The sequence below is a fragment of the Onychomys torridus genome, chromosome 16 (genome assembly GCF_903995425.1).
Source record: "Onychomys torridus chromosome 16, mOncTor1.1, whole genome shotgun sequence".
In the NCBI taxonomy this organism is placed as follows: Eukaryota; Metazoa; Chordata; class Mammalia; order Rodentia; family Cricetidae; genus Onychomys; species Onychomys torridus.
Window position 1 is genome coordinate 52,369,166 of NC_050458.1, and position 18,639 is coordinate 52,387,804.

The following is an 18,639-nucleotide window of genomic DNA, read 5'->3' on the forward strand; positions in this document are numbered from 1 at the left end:
AGGCCTTTGGTGGAAGACTCTGGGGACGGGGGTAGGGGGTCCCAAGTCCACAAACTTCCCCCTGGCCCTGCCGGTCCTGCGCGCCCAGGGTCCAGCCTATGGGTACGCTGGGCCGTCTCTGTCGCCATCCAGAGGCTCGGCTGGGGCTCGGCGTCCCCTCTGCCCGCCTCCCTCTCCAGTCCCGGGCCAGTGCAGGGCCCCGTCACGCCGGGCACGCGCTCCAGGCGCGCCCCTCGCACTGGTGACGGGGCGCGCCGAGCCGGGACGCGCAGCGACGCCCAGAGCCGCGGGCTGGCGTCCCCGGGCGGGCGAGCACGGGCGCGGGCGGCGCGGGCGCGGGCGCGACGCGGGGCGGGCGGCGCGGGGCGCAGTGGGCCGGGGCCCGGGCGCGGCGGCGGCGGCGGCAGCGGCAAAGGAGCACGGGGACGAGGAGGAGGACGAGGAGGAGGATGGCACGCGCGGGGCCCGCACGTGGAGGCCGGCGCGGGGGCGCGGGCAGGGCCGGCTGCTGAGACGCGCTGCTGCCCCCCGCGCGGGCACCGCGGCTTCAATGGCGCCATCGCCCAGGACCAGCAGCCGGCAAGATGCGACCGCCCTGCCCAGCATGTCCTCAACTTTTTGGGCGTTCATGATCCTGGCCAGCCTGCTCATCGCTTACTGCAGTGAGTACCGTGCACCCGGGCCCCATACGGGCCTCGGATCCCCGGCTCGGCCCTTGCCCCAGCCCCGGCGGGGCGGCCCGCGTCGGTGCAGAGTTGTGAGCGCGTGGCGCGCGGTCCCGGGTCCTGGCCGCTGCTCCGCTGGCCCGGGAGGGCTGGGTGCAGGCGGCTCCGGGTTCCAGGCACTCCGCCGCCGGGCGCACCAGCCCGAGCGTGCTTCCGCGGACTCGCCAGCAGGGCCGGCGTCAGGCCCAAGCCAGCACGGCGGTGCCCGCTGCCTGCTGCCCGCCGTGCGGTCGCCGCTCTGGCCCAGGCTGGCGACCGAGCGGAACTGCGCGCGCTGAGCTTCCCGCCGGCGACACTCCCTCCGGGGACTTGTGGGGACGCGGCAGCCGAGCCCGAGCGGGACTCCTCCGGCGGGAGCGCGGCTTGGGTTCCGACGCGTGGCGGAGCTTCTGCCTTGCTGGGAAGCGGGCTCGCCAGACGCTTTCTGTAAAAGGAGAAGTAAGGGGACGGATGCCACTGGAGGGGAGGGCCCGCTACCGCTACGAGGGTGGTTTGGAGGAATGAATTGACGACCCAGTGGGTCTGGCGAGGGCTGTAGAGGGAGGTGCGGGTTGGTCGGTGCCTGGTACGGGGCGCTGAGGCTGGGTTGGGCTAGGAGCCGGACGGTGAGTGGTGGTAGGTAGCATCTGGGAAACGATTATGTGAGTCCCGAAACGATTATCTGAGTCCCGTACGCACAGATTTTGGGCTGGTGTAGGGTGGGAAGGCATTGTCCTGGCTTGTGCCTAGTGCCTGGTGCCTGGTGCCTGGTGCCTGGTGGTAGCTGGTGGGGTGGGTAGCGGCTGGTTAGCGTCCTGGGCACAGGCTCCAGCAGAGATGGGAGCTTGCCTGGTTACTGGTTCTTGCCTTCCTTTCGTCTCTGCGGGCAGGAAGAACTAGTGCCAGGGAACACCTGTCATGGAAAATTGCCACAGGCAAGGAGGGCTGGTGGTGAAAAAAATATGGATTCTTTACAAATTTAAAATAAAATAAAAGGCCATCACCAAGCGATTTCTTCCCCCCCCCCACCCCCCCCCCCACTCCCCAGCCTAGGGCCTCCTATCTCCCAATTCCAGCTCCTCCTGTCTCAGTAATGAAATTGCAGCAGCCTCGGAGACTCAAGTTATGACCAAATTTGTCCTCAGAGTCCTGGGACAACTCCGCTTTGGGGATAGCTTAACCCCCAGCATGGAGGCGTCTTGAAGGAAATTCGAGTAGGCCCAGAGCAGTAATTGCCCCAATTGTTTCAACCAGTCTGCGTCCCCCTGTGTTGCTGTGGCACCTCCCACTGAGGATCAGCAAGCAAGAGGATGGCTGCTGGTGGTGTTCTAACCTGGTTGCCCTAGCTGCCCTAGGAAAGGGTGTGTGATGGTGTGAGCCACAAGAGACTGCCCATTGCTTTGCCTTGTGCAGCCTGCTGGCTACTTTCAGGGGCTTCCCAGGTCCCCTTGAGCCTTGCTTTCTTAGCGATTCAGGAGGAGTCCGTAAACTCCAGAACTGGACAGAGGCGGCCAGATGGAATGCACTTCCCGGTGCTATCCCCCAAATGGCCCATTCAACAGTCTGTGTGTGTGTTGGGGGGTGGGGGGGGAGGGGGGGGGGGGGGAGCTGAAATCTGGAGCTGGCTGTACTTCCTGGGCAGGTTCTGTTAACAGTATCCTTGGGTCAGCATGAGAGCCCAGAGCTACAGACTGGGTCGGTGGAGGCAGCTCTGCCAGTGGGAAGAGGCCAGCTACCCACCGCTGCTAAGTGCATGACAACCCATCCCTTGACCAACACTCTGCACTTCAGTATGCCACCAAGCTGTACCTTGTATCCACTCACAGCCAGTATAGCCTCTGTCCCTCATCTTCCAGCCTGCAGTGTGAATCAAAACGTGTCCTTACTTCTTCATCCCCTTGATCTCTGCTACAAGGGCAATTGGTAAGAATGTCTTATCCAGAAGAGCAGAAGTCCTTAATAGCAGAGCTTTGAGCAGCCACATTTTGATGGCTGTTTCCATCCCCTCATAATGGAATAATTGACAATAAGCTAACGTTTTTCAGACACACCCCATTACACCAGAAATGCAGTTGGAGAAATTAAAACATTTCTCTAAAATGCAATATAACATCATAATAATTTATAGCTGGGAACTGCAATCCTGGGGGGGAAAGAATATTCCGTTTTTTCTTAGCACGGAAAATGATAATTAAACAGTTCCTGTGATTTCCAGCCTGTCTTTCAACATATCTAGGATGAAGGATAGTTAAGCATCCTTGTGTGCAAGATGTTTCAGTAAGGACTTTTACTACCCTAAGTGTCTTTTTGCTACAGAGCAGAAAGATTTGGGAGGCTCAGTGATACAGCCTATGGTGTGTATGTTTCTCTGTAACACACATGGTGCTCACTTCCTGGCACAAATCGGAGGAAACTGGATTATTTCCTGGCCTGGTTTCTGTTGGGGGATTCAACAGCTCTTGCCCATTGGATGTCCTTTGCTAAAGGCGCTGGAGATCCATATTAAGGAGGTGGGCTCCACCCTCTGGCTAGAAAAAGACCTGCAGTCCACCAATTAGGCTGGTTGCTATGGTGACTCAGCCTTGTCATTTTTCAGGGATTGGGGAAGAATTGCCAGGGAGAGAGAGAGAGGAGAGGAGAGGAAGAGAGAGAGAGAGAGAGAGAGAGAGAGAGAGAGAGAGAGAGAGAGATTGATTGATTTCCCCGTGAGGCTGCCTTTAAAATGGGTGCTGTAGTTTGTGTGTGCTAAATGTTACTTATAAGGTCCACTTCGTAAGCAAGCACCCAGCGTGCTTACCAAGGGCACCCGGTAAAGTTAGGTGATGGCTGTTGTGAGGAAGGGGAAGGTGCTTTAATCTGGGGCTTGGGACACTCCTCAGAGTGTGGTTTGGAAGGGCTGAAGTGTTTGAATTGCCCCAGTGTGTGGAGCAGGAAGGTCAGCCTGCCAGACGCCGTTGTTGAATGAGATAGGACCTGGGGCTGGTGTGCCATGTACCATGCTTGCACCAAAGAGCTCTTTCCACACTGGCTTGTGGCATGTTGGGGATAATGGCAACAAGGAACATAGAGAAAAGAGCCTTGTGACACTGAGCCTTGACTTTGATACTTGGGAGGAGCGTTCAATTCTGGAATAAAGGAGACCGCTTTAGCATAGATGGCAAGTTCCGTCTTCAGAGCTGCGTGGTGGACAGACGCTCCTGGCATGTAAATGCCGTAAGAATGGCCTCATTTCAGAGCACTGGGGAGTCCAGAGGAGGAGAAGCATTGGGGCTGCCTGTTTAACATAGTTGTTTTTTTCCCAAATAAATCCTGTTAAAATTGAATTGTGCCGTTCAGTTAAATCTCATGGCCGCAGCTGCGAATAGGAGAAATTACAAACAAGTTTTGAATTGTTTTTAATCCATTAGAATACTAACCGACCGTAGGCACTTTGATGGTCCCCAACATGCATTTCCTTTACAAATACAATTTGTGGCATATTTAGTGGAGATGACAATGTGCTGTATTCCTGCTGATCAAATGTGGCTTCTGGAGTTCTCAAAAATACCAGAGGCTTCAGGAAGTGATGCCTTTCAGGAGTCAGTCAGGCGCTTGTGTTCTCTCTCTCTCTCTCTCTCTCTCTCTCTCTCTCTCTCTCTCTCTCTCTCTCTCCCTCTCTTTTCTCTCCCTCTCCCCTCCCCTCTCCCCCACTCTGTATTTTTGTTTGTTTGTTTTGTTTTGTTTGATGAATGTCCTAGGGTGAAATGTGCTGTTTCTTTCAGCCACGTAATATAATGGTAAGCTGTCTTCCCTAGCTGCATTCAGAGCCCCAGGAGGAAGGAGGCAGAGGCATTTTTACCTCCTCCGAGGGTTTTCTGTTTAGAAACCTGCAAGAAGCGACTTGGACTTGACTGTCCATCTCCTTCTTTTCAGAGCCAGGGCTGCTCCTGGGCAGAGGGTCTGGAACACTCTTGTTCTTTCCCCAATCTCTCCTTGAGGCCAGTGTCTACTGCCTTCTTTACACTTCCACACTGGTCTGGCTTCTTGCTCCCATCAACTGTGAGCTATCCGGACCTCAATGAGGTCAGAGGCAACCGGAACCAGAAGAGAGCTTGACTAGACCACACTCCTCCCTGCTAACTTCTCAGACCTAGACTTGCTTCTACACCCAGAGCATAAAATATGTAGATCAACTTTTGTGGTGTGAAAGTACTTTCAGGTGACTTTATGGGCGTAATTATGGGGGAATGTTATGATAATGCCGCAGTAGAAAAGGGGGAAAAAAAGCAAAACGTTAAAATCACCATTTCTTTATATAGCTCGGCAGCTGCTTCTTTAAAAGACCTCATTTTTGCTTTAAAACTTGGTGTGCTGCAGTTAATGACCTCTACAGATTGCCACCTGTCACCCAGGCTTACAGTGACGCCCAGCCCCTGAGATCAGGGCAGGAGGAGATGGTAGCACCCTGGCTAGAATCTAGGTGTGGCCGATGAGAGCTCCCAGCTGCTGCTAGGAATGTGTCACCAGCCACTGGCTCAAGGTCTGTGAGGGGCAGGAACTGAACTGGTTCGGGTTCCACCTTCCTTCCTAAAGGCTCACTTCCATTTACCAGTCCTTCTGCGCTGCCTCGGGGATTTCTGTGAGCTGGGGTTTCTATGCAGGCCGCTGGCATCCCCTGAATGTCACTGACCCCTCCTTCCTTCACATGTCTCTGCTCCAGAGTGCACCAGCTAAACGAAATTGTGTGAGCTGTCCCGGAGCTGAGCTATCCTGGGTTAGACATAGCATTGGCAGGGAGTCTTGGTGACTGTTCTAAGGAGGTAAGTGGGGCTCCTTTGGGATCTTGCCCTCCCACATCCTGGGAAGCCAAGTCCCAACTTAGCAGACTCTGCCATCAAGGATGGTGGATGGCAGGACTCCCCTGTTACTCTGTGGTTTGTCTCCCCTTTGCAAAGACCTGTCCCTGGACTCACCTTCCAGGCTTCACAAGGAAAGCCAGAGTGGTGTGTGACGCTGGAGATGGAACCTCTGGCATGTGCGTTTGGTGTGTGCTGGGAAACTTCAGCCCTGTGCCAGGCTGTGGAGGGCAGAAGTAGACAAGATGTCTGCTGTCCTAGAGCTGACATCACAGTGGGAAGGCAGGCAGTCTACACAAAGGAAAGACAGGAGAGAGTTGGGAAAGGCTCTCTGTCTACCACTGCATTCTCTAGGGTCCTTGGGTTGTCTCTTCTCACCACCCCCACCCTGCACTGGGCACAGAGGTGCCACTCCATCTGTGTTGGGATTAACCAGTGGCCCCTCGCAATCGGCCTGCTTGTTTGGGCTTTGTTTGCAGAGCGAGAGACAGGGAGGGCTATGACAAGCAGATGGGGCAATCTAGCCCTCAGGGTCCCTGATGTCAAGAGGATTGTCACAAGGAATAGGATGTCCAGAATGAAGAACCAGTTGATCATGGCTCTGGGACATGGGTGCTGTTCTCTCAATGCATATGAAACAAAACACAGAACGCTCAGCCTGTACTCCTCTTGAGAATCTGATTCCATGTTCAAGGTCAACCCAGACAACTTAGTGAGATCCTGACTCATAATAAAGAGGTAAAGCGGTCTAGGGATTCACACCTCACGGGTAGAGTGTTTGCTTAGCACACAGAAGGCCCTGATTTCTATCTCTCTGTTGCCAAGAAAACCCCAAACCACAAAGAAGCCAACCCCTCAGGTAGGCTGTAACAAGCTGCTTGTGTTTGTCTCTCATGCTGTGGAAGACACGCAGACAGACAGACAGACACACACACCTTGCTAAGTCTGCCTGAGTCTTTCTGCATCCCTTGCGATTTTGGGATGCAGGGATTCGGGGTGCGACTTGCTGGTCTACCTGATTATAAGTCTCGGCTCCTTCTCAGATGGCCATCTCTTTTAACTCTCTACAGGCTTAGAGGCTCCCCAACAAGTGGCCCCACTCACAGGAAGCCTTGCTTGTTAGTTCCTGAGGGCCTGTCCCTCTCTTCTCCCTAGTTTCTCCAAACAGCTCTTCTTCCTTTACGCTTCCCTCCCCTTGCTCTGTGTAGAAAGAATAAACAGTATTTCCCCAGAACCCTGAAGATGCTTCACTGCCTTCTGCCTATGTTTGCAATGATAGAAAAGTCCAGAAAAGATGGCATTTCTACCTCACCACAGCCGGTAAGCTGGAGGAAAGTGATTGAGGTAACTGGATAGTCCTGAGTCAGGATCAGCTGTTATCTTTCTATGGCTTCGGAAGGGCTGAAAGGACTGGGTGACACTGTTGATCAGTGGGTGTGTCTGTAGAGCAGAGAGCTTGGCCTCAGGACTAAGGGTGATGCTTAAGTGCAGCAATGGGATCTTGGGATTGGGGTGGACAGGAGGATAGGCTGGAGACTGAAAACAGGTCCTGGCTGGAGCCGAGAGCCATTGCCTTCTGCAAAGGGACAAAGCCTTTCGGATCCCTGAAGTCCCAGGGTTCTGACAGTTTTATTGAAAGGAAAGCAAACAGTGGCATTCCTGACCTATGCTCACTCTCTTAAAAAGTGTGCCTGGGGGTAGAGGGGAACTTCTCAGGGTGCCAGAATACAAGTCTCTTCACCCTCAGGTGAGTTCCTCATTTGCTTAGCTCTAACAAATCAGCATGTCCTTGTCATCTCCAAGGACATTTCTTTGCTCTGTTCTCACTCTGGGTCAGTTTCTCAAGAGCATCATAGGCACCTGGACCATCTCAGTGCACTGGAGGGTATGAACAGCATTCCCCGCCCCTGACACACACTGCCATAGCCCCCTTTCCCAGGTGTGATGACCAAAGGTGTCACCAGCCACGTGTCCCTTGGAAACTGAATTGGATGCTCATGAGTTTCCTGCCTGTAGGACCCCAGTGGACAGAAATGTGCAGGCATCTCTCAGCTTATGGGATTGAGACTTTGGAGTTCTGGACTACTGACAAGGGGTGAGGTTGAGAACCCTTCTGAGCTACACAGCCTGTTTGGGGTCCGAGGGTGTCCCACTGCAGGGGCCTGGTAGGGCTTTCCCCTGCCCAGAAGGCTTGTGTGGGCTTTGTGGATGCTGTGAGGCCTCTTCCTGCCTGCTTGTGATGTTGGAACCACTTTCTGCTACAGGGAAGGTGTCTCCACACGTTCCCTCAGCTGCCGTTTTCCAGAGCTGGGACGAGCACGTTTTGAAGGTTGCTTGCAGCCTCTTCTCCGAGTCTTCATTTTCTGTAGCTATCACACATGAAACCGTAGTGCTGATGGTGATGAAGCCATTTAGAGGCAATCAAACATCCCGGGTCCAGCATAGCGACAGAGGAGCCCATCAACCCTTCATCCACCCACTTGCTTAATTATGCTCTTCTCTCTTGGAGGCAGCTCAGTTCCCACATGTGATTTCACAGTGTTCTGGGGTGTCTAGAGCCCGTCCTTTCCTCTGTGGGCAGTTCTGACCCTGCTGGTGGCAGCTTGGCTGCTTCGTTTCAGTGTCTGGGAAGCTGTGGCCTGAGAATACATTGTGGGGATGGTGAGTATTCGTGGTTCTGTTCCAGTCTGTCCCTGCTCCAGCCCCTGGTCACTCTGCCCTGGTTAAGTGCAGCCTACCTCGGGTGCTCTGCAGGGACTCAGACCCATTCATACCTGAGTATCCTCCTCTCTCTGCCAATATGCTCTTTCCCTGTGGACACTTGGGTTGGGATTTCTGTGTTTCTGTATCTCAAAGGCAAACATGACCCTTTCTGTCTGGTTTCCTATTATACATGGGATGGCCACAGGTGTCCTATGGGAGAACTGAGACGTGTGTTCTGGTGTGGTGACCAGCACTACATACACACACACACACACACACACACACACACACACACACACCTCATTCACTCACAGTTACCTTTAGCCCCTCTATCATCTGAGGGAACTGCACATCCCAGCTCTTCCTCCTTGATAGTGTGTATCAAACAAAATCTGTCTTCTGGGTCTCCAACCACAGTAGCCTCTGGAGACCCCAGGTTGGTAGAACAAGAGGAGACAAAGGCTGGATTGTTCTTATAGATTCCTCAAGTTTCATCCGTTAATCTGTCCTTCACTCAGTAAGGCAAGGAACTGTGAGTGTGGCCCAAGAGAGGGTGCCATGAAAGCCCATTAGGAGGCGGTAGAGGTAGACCCCGGGTCTCTTGATCCTCTGCACCAGGCCTTCCATGGTCAGTGTCACCTGACTACTGTGTGTCCTTTGTTCATGTCACACCCCAAGCAAGGGTCTACCTTCCTTCTTTAGGTCCTGGTTCCCCTGCTTGAAACAGATGGTAGTAACTGACCTCCAGGGCTGAGATTTTATCACCAGTGGGTTGGAGATGTCTCACTTAGACCTACAGAATCTGTCTGCAGCCTCAGAATCAAGCTGGAAGGCCACAGCATGCAGCCACGAGACCCCCTTCCCATACGCTGGCATTCTCCCTTGTCCTTGACCAGCACAAGGCTGGAGTAACAACTGCTTACTTTTGGCTTTAGCCATGGAGCCAATGGGAATGTACCTGTCATTCACTCAGTGGAGCTGATTATTTCCCAATGAATATCTCTGCTGTGTTTCACTTTGATGATTCAAAATGAGCTCCAGAGGACATGGCAGGTATCTCCGGGGGGGGCCTGGACATCCACTGATCTTCAAGTTTGTTGCTGAGGTGGGCATACCTGGGAGGATGATGGTGACTGGCTGGATTATGTGCTCTATGCCTTCAAGATTGGCATGTGAGTCTTAGAGTTCTCAGCCGGTTCCTACCCACCCATGGCCACCTCTTTGGAGACAGTGTATAGTGACACACCTCAGAACCCTTCCTTATGCCATCAGGGATGCAGGAAGGCAGTTGAAACCTAGGCCCGTGTATATATAGGATGTATTTAGTACCTGAAGCATTTGCAGTGAGAAGAATTGCTGGAGTGATAGATGCTTAAGGTCATGCTAGGTCATGCTGGGAACAGCCCAGAAAGTCAGTTTCATTGTTAAAAGATGGTTCTTTCCTTAAGTGACATTGTCCCCTGTCACCTGCACTTGGACATTCCCTCATCCCAGATCAGCTAACCTAGTGTCTCAGAACAGCTGGCCCACACCCTTCACACGTCTTGTCCTTTATTCAACCCTCCAGAGGCCTAGGACAGGTGTGGCCCAGCTCCTGCCTGAATGTCTTCCCTTCCTTGTTCAGCCCCTCTTCCCCTCTTCGCTGATATTTGGATCCTTAGAGAGCCTAGGTTGGGCTGAAGGAGGTTTCTGTTCTGGGCACAGCCACCTTTAGCTCTCAGAGGAGCTCATGTCTGGCCCCTGCCTAGGAAGGCAAAGGCAAGCCTCATGCTGCACAGGCTTTCCAGTGCATCTTGCTGTCCTAAAACTGTACTTACCACCTCTGTACCAGCCCCAGCCCCCTGTGATGCTCAGCAAAAATGGAGTTATGAGGACAGCCATGTCTGCTGCTCTCAGGAAGCTCCCCTTTCCAGGCAGCTTAACCCCAGCACAGGCTTTAGGTGGAGAGGAGAGGGTGTTAAAGGTAGAGGGGCTTCCAGGGTAAGCTTTGCTGGCCTTATGGTCTTTTCCCTGCCACTGAATCATCTTAGAGACACAGTGTGTGTCTGGTGGGAGCCGCTTTCCTGAAAGCCCCTCTCTGAGGTTTCTGTTAGACTCAGGGCAAGGCTGTGGATGGGCTGAGCTGACTGACCATCAGAAATGGAAATAAACAAAGTTGAAGGTGCTTTCATCCTCTACTCAGGAACCCCCATGAGTCCCAGAACATCTGATGAAGTGGGGTGATGGGTGCTAAGATAACTGAGGAACCTAGAAGGGCCTCCTTTCTCTATCCTCAGAGGCCATGTGTGTGTGTGTGTGTGTGTGTGTGTGTGTGTGTAAGGCTTGGGTTGGGTGGAACATTTCTTGATTGTCTCTGCTCACCTTCCAGGCATCCCAGCCAGCATACCTGGTATTACCCCAGCTGTTAGATGGCTTCTGAGGAATTTCTCAAGAAACAGAATTGAGGTGGTGTAGATGTAGGTTCTAGGGTCTGGGGACTTTGGGACACCCTGTTAATTTCACTGAATGACCTCAACCACCATACTTTTTAGATCTTGAGCTTCAAGTGGGAGGGACTATTAACCCCAATGAGGCCTCTCCTAGTATCATCACTGACAGCCATGACCCAAGAGTTATCTGCCTTCTGCAGGTTAGGAAGGGCCATGCCTATGTTTTGTCCACGAATTTCTTTCTCCATTTCAAAAGCCACTGGGTAGCAAGACAACAGAAGGATTTTTTTTCTGGCCTGACTGACCTAAGAATAGATTTTAAAACCCTGTTAATGTTTGGGCTGCTATGAAACATCCAGACTGAGTCAGAAAGGAATAGATGTGGCTTGTCTTGTATCTGACATGCATTTGAGTATATTGAACACCCAAGTAAGCCGGTTTAGAGGAACCTCAGAGCCTGGAGCCTGAATCTGGGTGGTTCATTTTATGGGATATTGGAGCAGTCTTTGGAGGTCTCCAGAGGCTCTTTGCTATGCTTGTTTTTATCAGATAAGATGCTAACAATTCCAAAGGATGCTTAAATGCTATGTGGTCCCATGCTAGTGGCCTTCCATCCAGAAAGATACTTTTACCCTGGTTTAAATGACATCTCTCCTGTACAATTTTGCCATGTGATGGCATATCCTAAATCAAGTGAAATGGGTTCATTAATTGGTGCTAATTTATGTTTCTCAGCTCCCATGCTATGGTGGCTGAAAGAGCCAGGCAGCGTCATCTGTAGCCTGTGGCATAGCTGTTCCCACTCTTTTTGCCCTTTTCCTCACTGGCTCATTTCTGGGAAGGAGCTGCTGGCTGGGTGTGGAGAGATGAGTAGGAGGCTTCCTCTGTTTCCCACCAGTTGTCACCCATCTGTGAGGGGAATGGGGGCTTGGCTTCAGCTTCTTTGGGACTGATGATGTGTAGAATTCTATCCTTGGTGAGATACCTTTGAGTCTGAAACTCCACACGAAACTAAGTGTGTGGAAACTCCAGTTACAGATCCTGAAGACAGATGTCTTCCCTCTGGGAACCTGGGGAACCCACTGGGGTTGATTCTGCATGGGGGACTTGGCTGCTGGAGCTGTTGTAGATAATGAACTTGGAGAAGTTTCTGAAGGCCAGGCTTGGAATCCTGAGCTCCCTGGACTAAGGAAAAACCAAAATCCAAAAACCAAAAACCAAAAACAAACAAACAAACAAACAAACAAACAAAACACCGTTAACAGGTGAGTACATGCACTGGGGCTTTGGAATTGTGTGATCAGCAGGTTCAATGCCTCTGGCATTTTTCCTGTGTTAAGATGTGGACTACTGCCCCATTGAGAGGTGGAGTTTCTCTCAGGAGACTACATTTGGGTCCAAATCCAGGCTCTTCCTGAGCACAGCAACGTACTCACTTGCTTCCATTTTTGCCGATGTTCCAGAATGGAGCAGAAGTCATTTGTAAAGTCACTTCCGAAAGCCTCGCGTCTTCAGTGAATGTCAGGACACTGAACAGATCTCAGTCACCAACCTCTCCTCAGGTGGCCGTGTGGTTTCTCTAGAATTCAGAAGTAGCCAGAATGCTCTGAGAGATGACAGCATGCCTGTGTCAGGTGACCTGGAACACATGGGACAATGGCTCTGGTGGACAAGTCCAGGATTGGCTGATCCTATGCTGAACAGAATAGTGGTGCAGGTTGGGGGAACCAGCCTGCCCATGGCTTCTCTATTCTTGCCACACAATGAAGTGTATGTTGTAACTAAACAAACATGAAGTAAACAAACGAAAAATCCTGCACTTTTGTAAAGAACCCCCTAGGTGCTTGCCAGCATCCAGCTGTTCCTGGGGAATGTGACTCGGGTGCCCTATCTCACCTGCCGCCATTGCCACACTGATTGTGGAAGCTGGATTTGCTTTCTGCTGTGTCCTTACCTGGATTTCTACCTGGCTTGTGTGTACATGTGACTCTCTGTTGACTATGCACCTCCATTTTGACGTCTGAAGCCTCTGTCTAGGACCTACAAGGGAGGCTCTCTGCAAATTTTAACAGTACCCACAGTCTGAGGCTGTGGGACCTGAGTATACTCCTCACTTAAAACCAAGGCAGGAGCATGTACCCATGCATGATCCTTCACCAGAAGGTCACAGAGAACATTGGCATATAGAACACATCTTGGTAGAAGCGACAGCAACCACTCAGTGATGGAGCATGATGTGGGATTGGAGGAGAAGTGGACAGGGTCAAGAGGGAAGTCCACTTACCTCTCTGATGATGGACAGGAATGGGGACAAAGACTTTGAGAGAAAAGGCAGCTGGGCTGGTGTGGTGTGATGTGGAGCTTGGGGAGCCTCTGAGCTCAGCTTACCTAAGCAGGTAAGCTTACCTGGCTCCCGGGTCACAGCCCAGGAAGACCTAGAGTCCATTCAGTCCTTTCCCTTCCCCTTCTCCTCCAATCATAAAACATTTATTAGCTGTAGAGTGTGTGGAATGTTTGACATCGCACCAAAGGCTAAGAATCCTCAGCTTTCCATGTTCAGAAAACCCAGAGTCTCTCCACCCTACAGTGTGGTGTGCCAGTGATGAGTGTTGCCTATATCCCCTCTAGGTGGACCATGTGGCTCAGCAAGACATGTCAGCATTGGCTGGCTGACAGGTATTTGCGGTTCCTGAGAGAAAGACGCTTGTAGAAGGTCCACTCATTTGCTGCTTCATCTTCTGGAGGGCATTGCTGGGCTTTTTGAAGTTTCTGGACTTGACCTCTAATGACATGTGTTGGACCAGGAAACACCCTGTCTGACATCATCACCATGCTCAGGGTATGTCATTGGGTTGGGCCAGCTTCACTGCTGTGACAATACTGTAGTCCCCAGGGGCCCACCCATCCTGGCCAGAATCCTTTGAATTCAGTAAGTGCCTATGTTTTAAATTTCTTGTTGCAAACAGATGGTACCAGCCACCGTATGTATTTCACTGCAGTGACCCTCCCAGTGGGAGGCTAGAAGCCTGAATCTACTTTCTATACACAGAGAATCAGAGTGTCATAAAGAACCACTGTGGTGCCCTTTTACTTCAGTGTGAAATGTTGGGTTTTGAACACTCAGAACCCTCACCTCCAGATCAGGCAAGGATGATAGCCTTCAGTCAACACCATATTCCTAAGCTACAAAGTGTCTCTTCATTTCTGTTTTACAGCCACCCCTTCTCTGGTTCCACCAGGCAAATTTTGGCAAACAGACCCAGAAACCTTGGGACAAAGCCCTTGCACCTTGCCAGGGTGAAGAACGGAAACTTTGTGTTTTGGTTGCTGTTATGAGGAGGCTCTTCCTGCCTTAGGAAGCCAGGGACAGCCTAAGAGGATGGGGCTGACACAGAGGTGGTACATCACCCCTGTACCCCTGTTCAGGCGAAGTCAGCTCTCCATGGGTAAGGGATACCTGACAGTTGCAAGTGTTGAATGGTCTCAGAGAGGGAGAGCAGCACTCGTGAGCATCCCCAGGTTGGTGGCCAAAGACTGGGCCACAGGATGCAGAGAAGATAGGAGAGCTTCAGGAAGGTGATGCCTAGGAAGGAAGCCAGGACTCGGGCTGTGATTTGGAGAAAGGGAACCCCACAAACTGTATGTTCTGTGTGTCTGTGTTTGTGAAGCCCATCTGCAGACCATCTGACAGACCCAGGCAGCAAGGTGGTTGGAGACTGTTGAGGTGCTGTGTGGGAGGGATGCCCCTTTGTGAATGATGTATGTTGAGGCATCCCTATCCCTTGTGTCTTGGCCACACTGCAGTATAGAATAATGAATAATGTCCTTCACTGTGCTTACAGACAAGTGGTAATTTCCAAGAGACTTTTAAGCAGAACTAAAGGCAAATAAAATCTGAAACTAAGACTCCCTGGGTACAGACTGGCAGGGAGACCAGAAGGTAGCCCAGGGGGCTAGCCTGTGCTCACTCTTGCTGCAGGACCAGCACAGCAGCTTTCAGCAAGCACTCTCCCCTGGCATAGTGCTATCCATACACAGGAGGCTTCTTGGAGAGGAAGAAGTATTGGACCTGGGTCCCCTCAGGGACAGCATCCATCTAGCAACATGCTTGTTGGTGAGGCCATGTTCCTTTGGTTCGGGTTGTATTTCAGTTACAGGGGTGGCTTTGCTTCTGGGCAGCATTCAATACCAGCTGTTGAATTGGGAAATAGTGGGACTGAGAGAGTGTAACACACTCATTCCTCCTTCAGCACAGCCAGAGCCACTGTGAACTTCCTGAGACTGGGTGGTCCACTCTGGTGCAGGCTGAATCCCTGAGTTGGTATGACTCATGTCTGCTGTTTGCCCTGGTCTCCCAGCCTTGGGCAGAGTGCAGAAAGAGTGACCTGTGTATTGCTTGTTCCTGGAGGCTCCCATTTGCTCTGGATGTGGCCCTTCAGTGATGCTGATGCCTTTTGGAGAAGTCTGTTTGGGCTGTTTCATTCCTTGGGACCAGAGCTTCCTGCTAAGATGAAGCTGGAGCTATCTATTGGGGTTCACAATACAATGGCCTCAGCTTGGGTGAGGTTTACCAGTTGCCTAACAGGACAAACGAGAGAAGGAAAGGGCTGAGCTCTTTTCCTGTTCTTAGAGCCTTTCATGTATTTCTGTGAAAAGGTCCCATGTGTCCGTCTTCCTATTTGTTTCTCTAGCATGCTAACTCCCTATCCTGAGGCCAGTTGCTGTGTGGTACAGTGGAAGGGGGAAAGGCATGGGAATCTAGTGCTGGCCACTAGCTGCCACCCATCCCCATGTGCAAATGGAGGAAATGCACATGCACTCCCCTGAAATTCCACACTGAGAAATTTTCATCTCAATTAATGTAACAATAAGTTTTTGCAGGCTGCGGCAGTGGGCACTGGAAAATTAAATGACACCTTCTTGGCACCTCACGTTGGCGAGAAGGCCAACTGATTATTTTTATATTACAATCCCCAGGCGTTGTCAAATTGATTAATAAATTCACTGAAGAACTGTTAACTCTTAATAAATTTAATTTCAGTATTTGGGGGATGACTTTGTTATGATCTTTGATTCTTGACGCTCTGTGTGGGCATCGGGATGGGTTTCACATTCTGGGTAGTGGCCACAGGCTCTCCTCTGGACCTGCCTAAATGCAGGGAGAATTTCTTTTAGCTATGTTCCTGTAGACATGGTCTTGGGTGTCCTGTGGTGACATGGAATGTCCCTGGAGGCTTTCTTTGATAGTTGCTGTGTTGGGTTCTTTGGAAGGCAAAGCAGAAAAGGAAATGTCCACTGGTCACATGGTTCTCATGGTCTTTTCATGACTTAAAGTGTCCCAGAGTGTTGAAGCCTCAGTCACAAGACTGTCATTTGGGGCTGACCCTTTTGTGGTATCTCTAAACTCAAAAATTGCAAGGCTTACGCTTTCATTGCCATTTTTGACGGTGAAACCATAATGGCCCAATGTTGGAGGAACCATGGACCTCCCTTTCAGGCCAACCTGTGTTAGTAACCTTTCTGCAGTAAGAGACAGAGGTTCCAGCAGGCTAGTGTAGAATTAGGTGGCCATCGTGCAACTGTGGAATCAGGCAGGCCCCAGCAACTGTAGATCCCTGTCTCAAGTCATTGTTGCCCTGCACTTGGCCATGTCTACTCTGCCACTCACCTTGATTCTAAGCCCGGGTTCCTCACTCCTCCCACCTGTGCCATCTTTCTTCCGGCTCACCTCTGTTCCACCCTGGTCCTCCTTTCTCCTGGGACTGTCTCGAGGTCCTGCTGACCGTTCTTTTTTTGGTTTTTCGAGACAGGGTTTCTCTGTGTAGCTTTGGTACCTTCCCTGGAACTCTTTCCTCTGTAGACCAGGTTGGCCTTGAACTTAGAGGTTCGCCTGGCTCTGCTTCCTGCGTGCTGGGATTAAAGGTCTGCGCCACCACCGCCTAGCTCCTGCTGACCTTTCAACAGCCAATTTCAAGGCCTCAGTGTAGAGCCTTGGCCCTTCTAGCTCTAGGGCCTCTCTCACTGTCTCCCCAGTACTCCATGGATGTATCCTCATGGCCTGCTGGGAGTTCTCTACACTTGCAGAACGTCCTATCTCTCAGTAGCAACTGAGCAATGCCTCCTGATTATGTGGGAGCACCTTCCCCAGAGGACTGGGAGTCTGGCCTCGGAACCAGCCCAGAAACAGGGCACTCTGCTGCAAGCCCCTTAGGTGTGTCTGTAGATGACAGAAGGCATAGGGTAGTGGTCATGCAGATCCCAGCAGAGGAGGGGACATCTAGAGCCACATGTCTGACCAAAGTTGTCATTTCAACCAGATGGGAGACTTTCTGGGCTCCTTACCTCAATTCCAACCAGAGCCATCTGGGCATTGCTTTGGTCTTTGTGGACAGGTGTCCTTCCTCCAGGTGGGCTCAAAATACAGGCTCCACCCTGCCAGGTCAGAGGGAAACCAAGGAGGCTACCTTCGTGTCCCAGACTTTCTCTGTGTGATCGCCTAGCAGTACCACCACCCAGCCACCTCCAGCCTTGACCTTTTATCAGTCAGGAGAAAGAAACCCAGAGACATAGGGCTTCAGAGCCGCCTTCTGATTGGCCCCACAACGTTCCTGCCGTTAACTTTATGGTGCACTACCCAAGGACTAATTAAACCAGATGGCGGTAAAACATGAGTAGAAGCACAGAGACACTTTTACATTTAAGTTGATCAAAATTAGGTAGAACGGCATATGCTGGTGGAGATTGAGAATTTTTTAACTACCATATTAATGGCCTCGCTTAATACCCTCCTGGAGAGCTCAGCACAGTCTGGGCCCGTGGCACCACACACGTCACATCTTTCTGTCCTTGTCACCCAGCCACGTGGTTGTGGTGCAGTTTAAGCAAGTGGAGTATTCTCCACAGACGACCTCAGAGCATCCTGGGGCATTCACTGCTGAGCAGAATGGGAACATGCCCCACTCCCTGTCAGTGCTGGGGATGCCACCCAAAAGGCCATATCCATGGTGATGGGACACTGTGACTTTGCAGAGTGAAGCTCACTGGCTTTAAGCCTTTGTAATGCTTCTGTACCTCAGGTTTGTCCTTATGTCTGAGGTCAGGGGCTAGGGGCAAGGACAGTGCTGAAGTTTATGGTGTCTCCCATGGTGGATGGAGGAGGGCTTCCTGTAGGTTGATGCCTGGGCCCATGTTGGAATTTACCTTCTAGGTGGAGTATGCCTCCCAGCCTGAAGAAGTCTGGTTGCCTGTCTAGGCCTGCTCAACCCAGAAGATAAGACCCCCCCACAACCCCCCCACCCCTACCCCCTTACAGAGAGATCCAGCTGCTCCTATAGCTTCCCTGGGTTAGGTTCATTTGAGATGAATTTCTCCTAGTGCAACTCACTACTGCCACATGTTTTCTAGAGGCATCATAGACATCCCCTATGAGATCATGGCTTACAAGTCCTCAAATGTCCTCCTTACCCCAAAAGAAAACTGTGCTGTGAGATGGTCATTCCTCTGTCCCTCTGCCCTAGAAACCCCAGAGGTTACAAGTGTTATGAGAGAGACCCCTCTAGATCTGGCATGTGGGACTTCTACCTCGTGGCCCCTCCCTACATCAGGGAAAGTAGCTAGTCTCTGACCCATATGTGTCTACATGTGTGTGGGGTGGTGCTCTAGTCCCAGGCAATGGACTCCCAAGGTGACTTCATCTTCCAGGCCTGCAATTCTTTCAGAGATAGGCTTTTTGGCCAGTTGACAGGGCATCCATAGCCATGTTGTTCACACCAGTAGGTACCCAGTGGAGGCCAGCTCAGGCTTCAGGGCCAGTATGGTGTGCTGCCTGTGGCAGGTGTTAATGGAAGTGACTTTTTCAACTCCTTCCAGGCCCTCTGAGACCCATCCATAGTGTGAGTGACATCTGAGAGGATGTCCCAGAAGCCAACTCTGGGTAGGCCCAGGCCCAGAGCATGCTCAGTATGGACT

The 18,639-nt window shown here is 51.6% G+C and overlaps 1 protein-coding gene across 6 annotated transcripts in view; it reads left to right on the forward strand.

Moving 5' to 3' along the window:
- The first annotated feature begins 375 nt into the window (after positions 1-375).
- Tafa5 (TAFA chemokine like family member 5) overlaps positions 376-18,639 on the forward strand; it is a 210,780-nt gene continuing 192,516 nt past the window's right edge. For 5 of the 6 annotated variants that reach the window (XR_004946760.1, XR_004946759.1, XR_004946758.1 and 2 more), the window contains exon 1: positions 400-662. Coding sequence is in view for 3 of the 6 variants with exons in the window: in XM_036207791.1 (XP_036063684.1) it covers positions 551-662 (112 nt within the window). In the remaining 3 variants the exon portion in view is untranslated. Of the gene's footprint in view, positions 663-18,639 lie in introns of all 6 variants that reach the window. The other variant, XM_036207793.1, reaches the window with a different exon arrangement.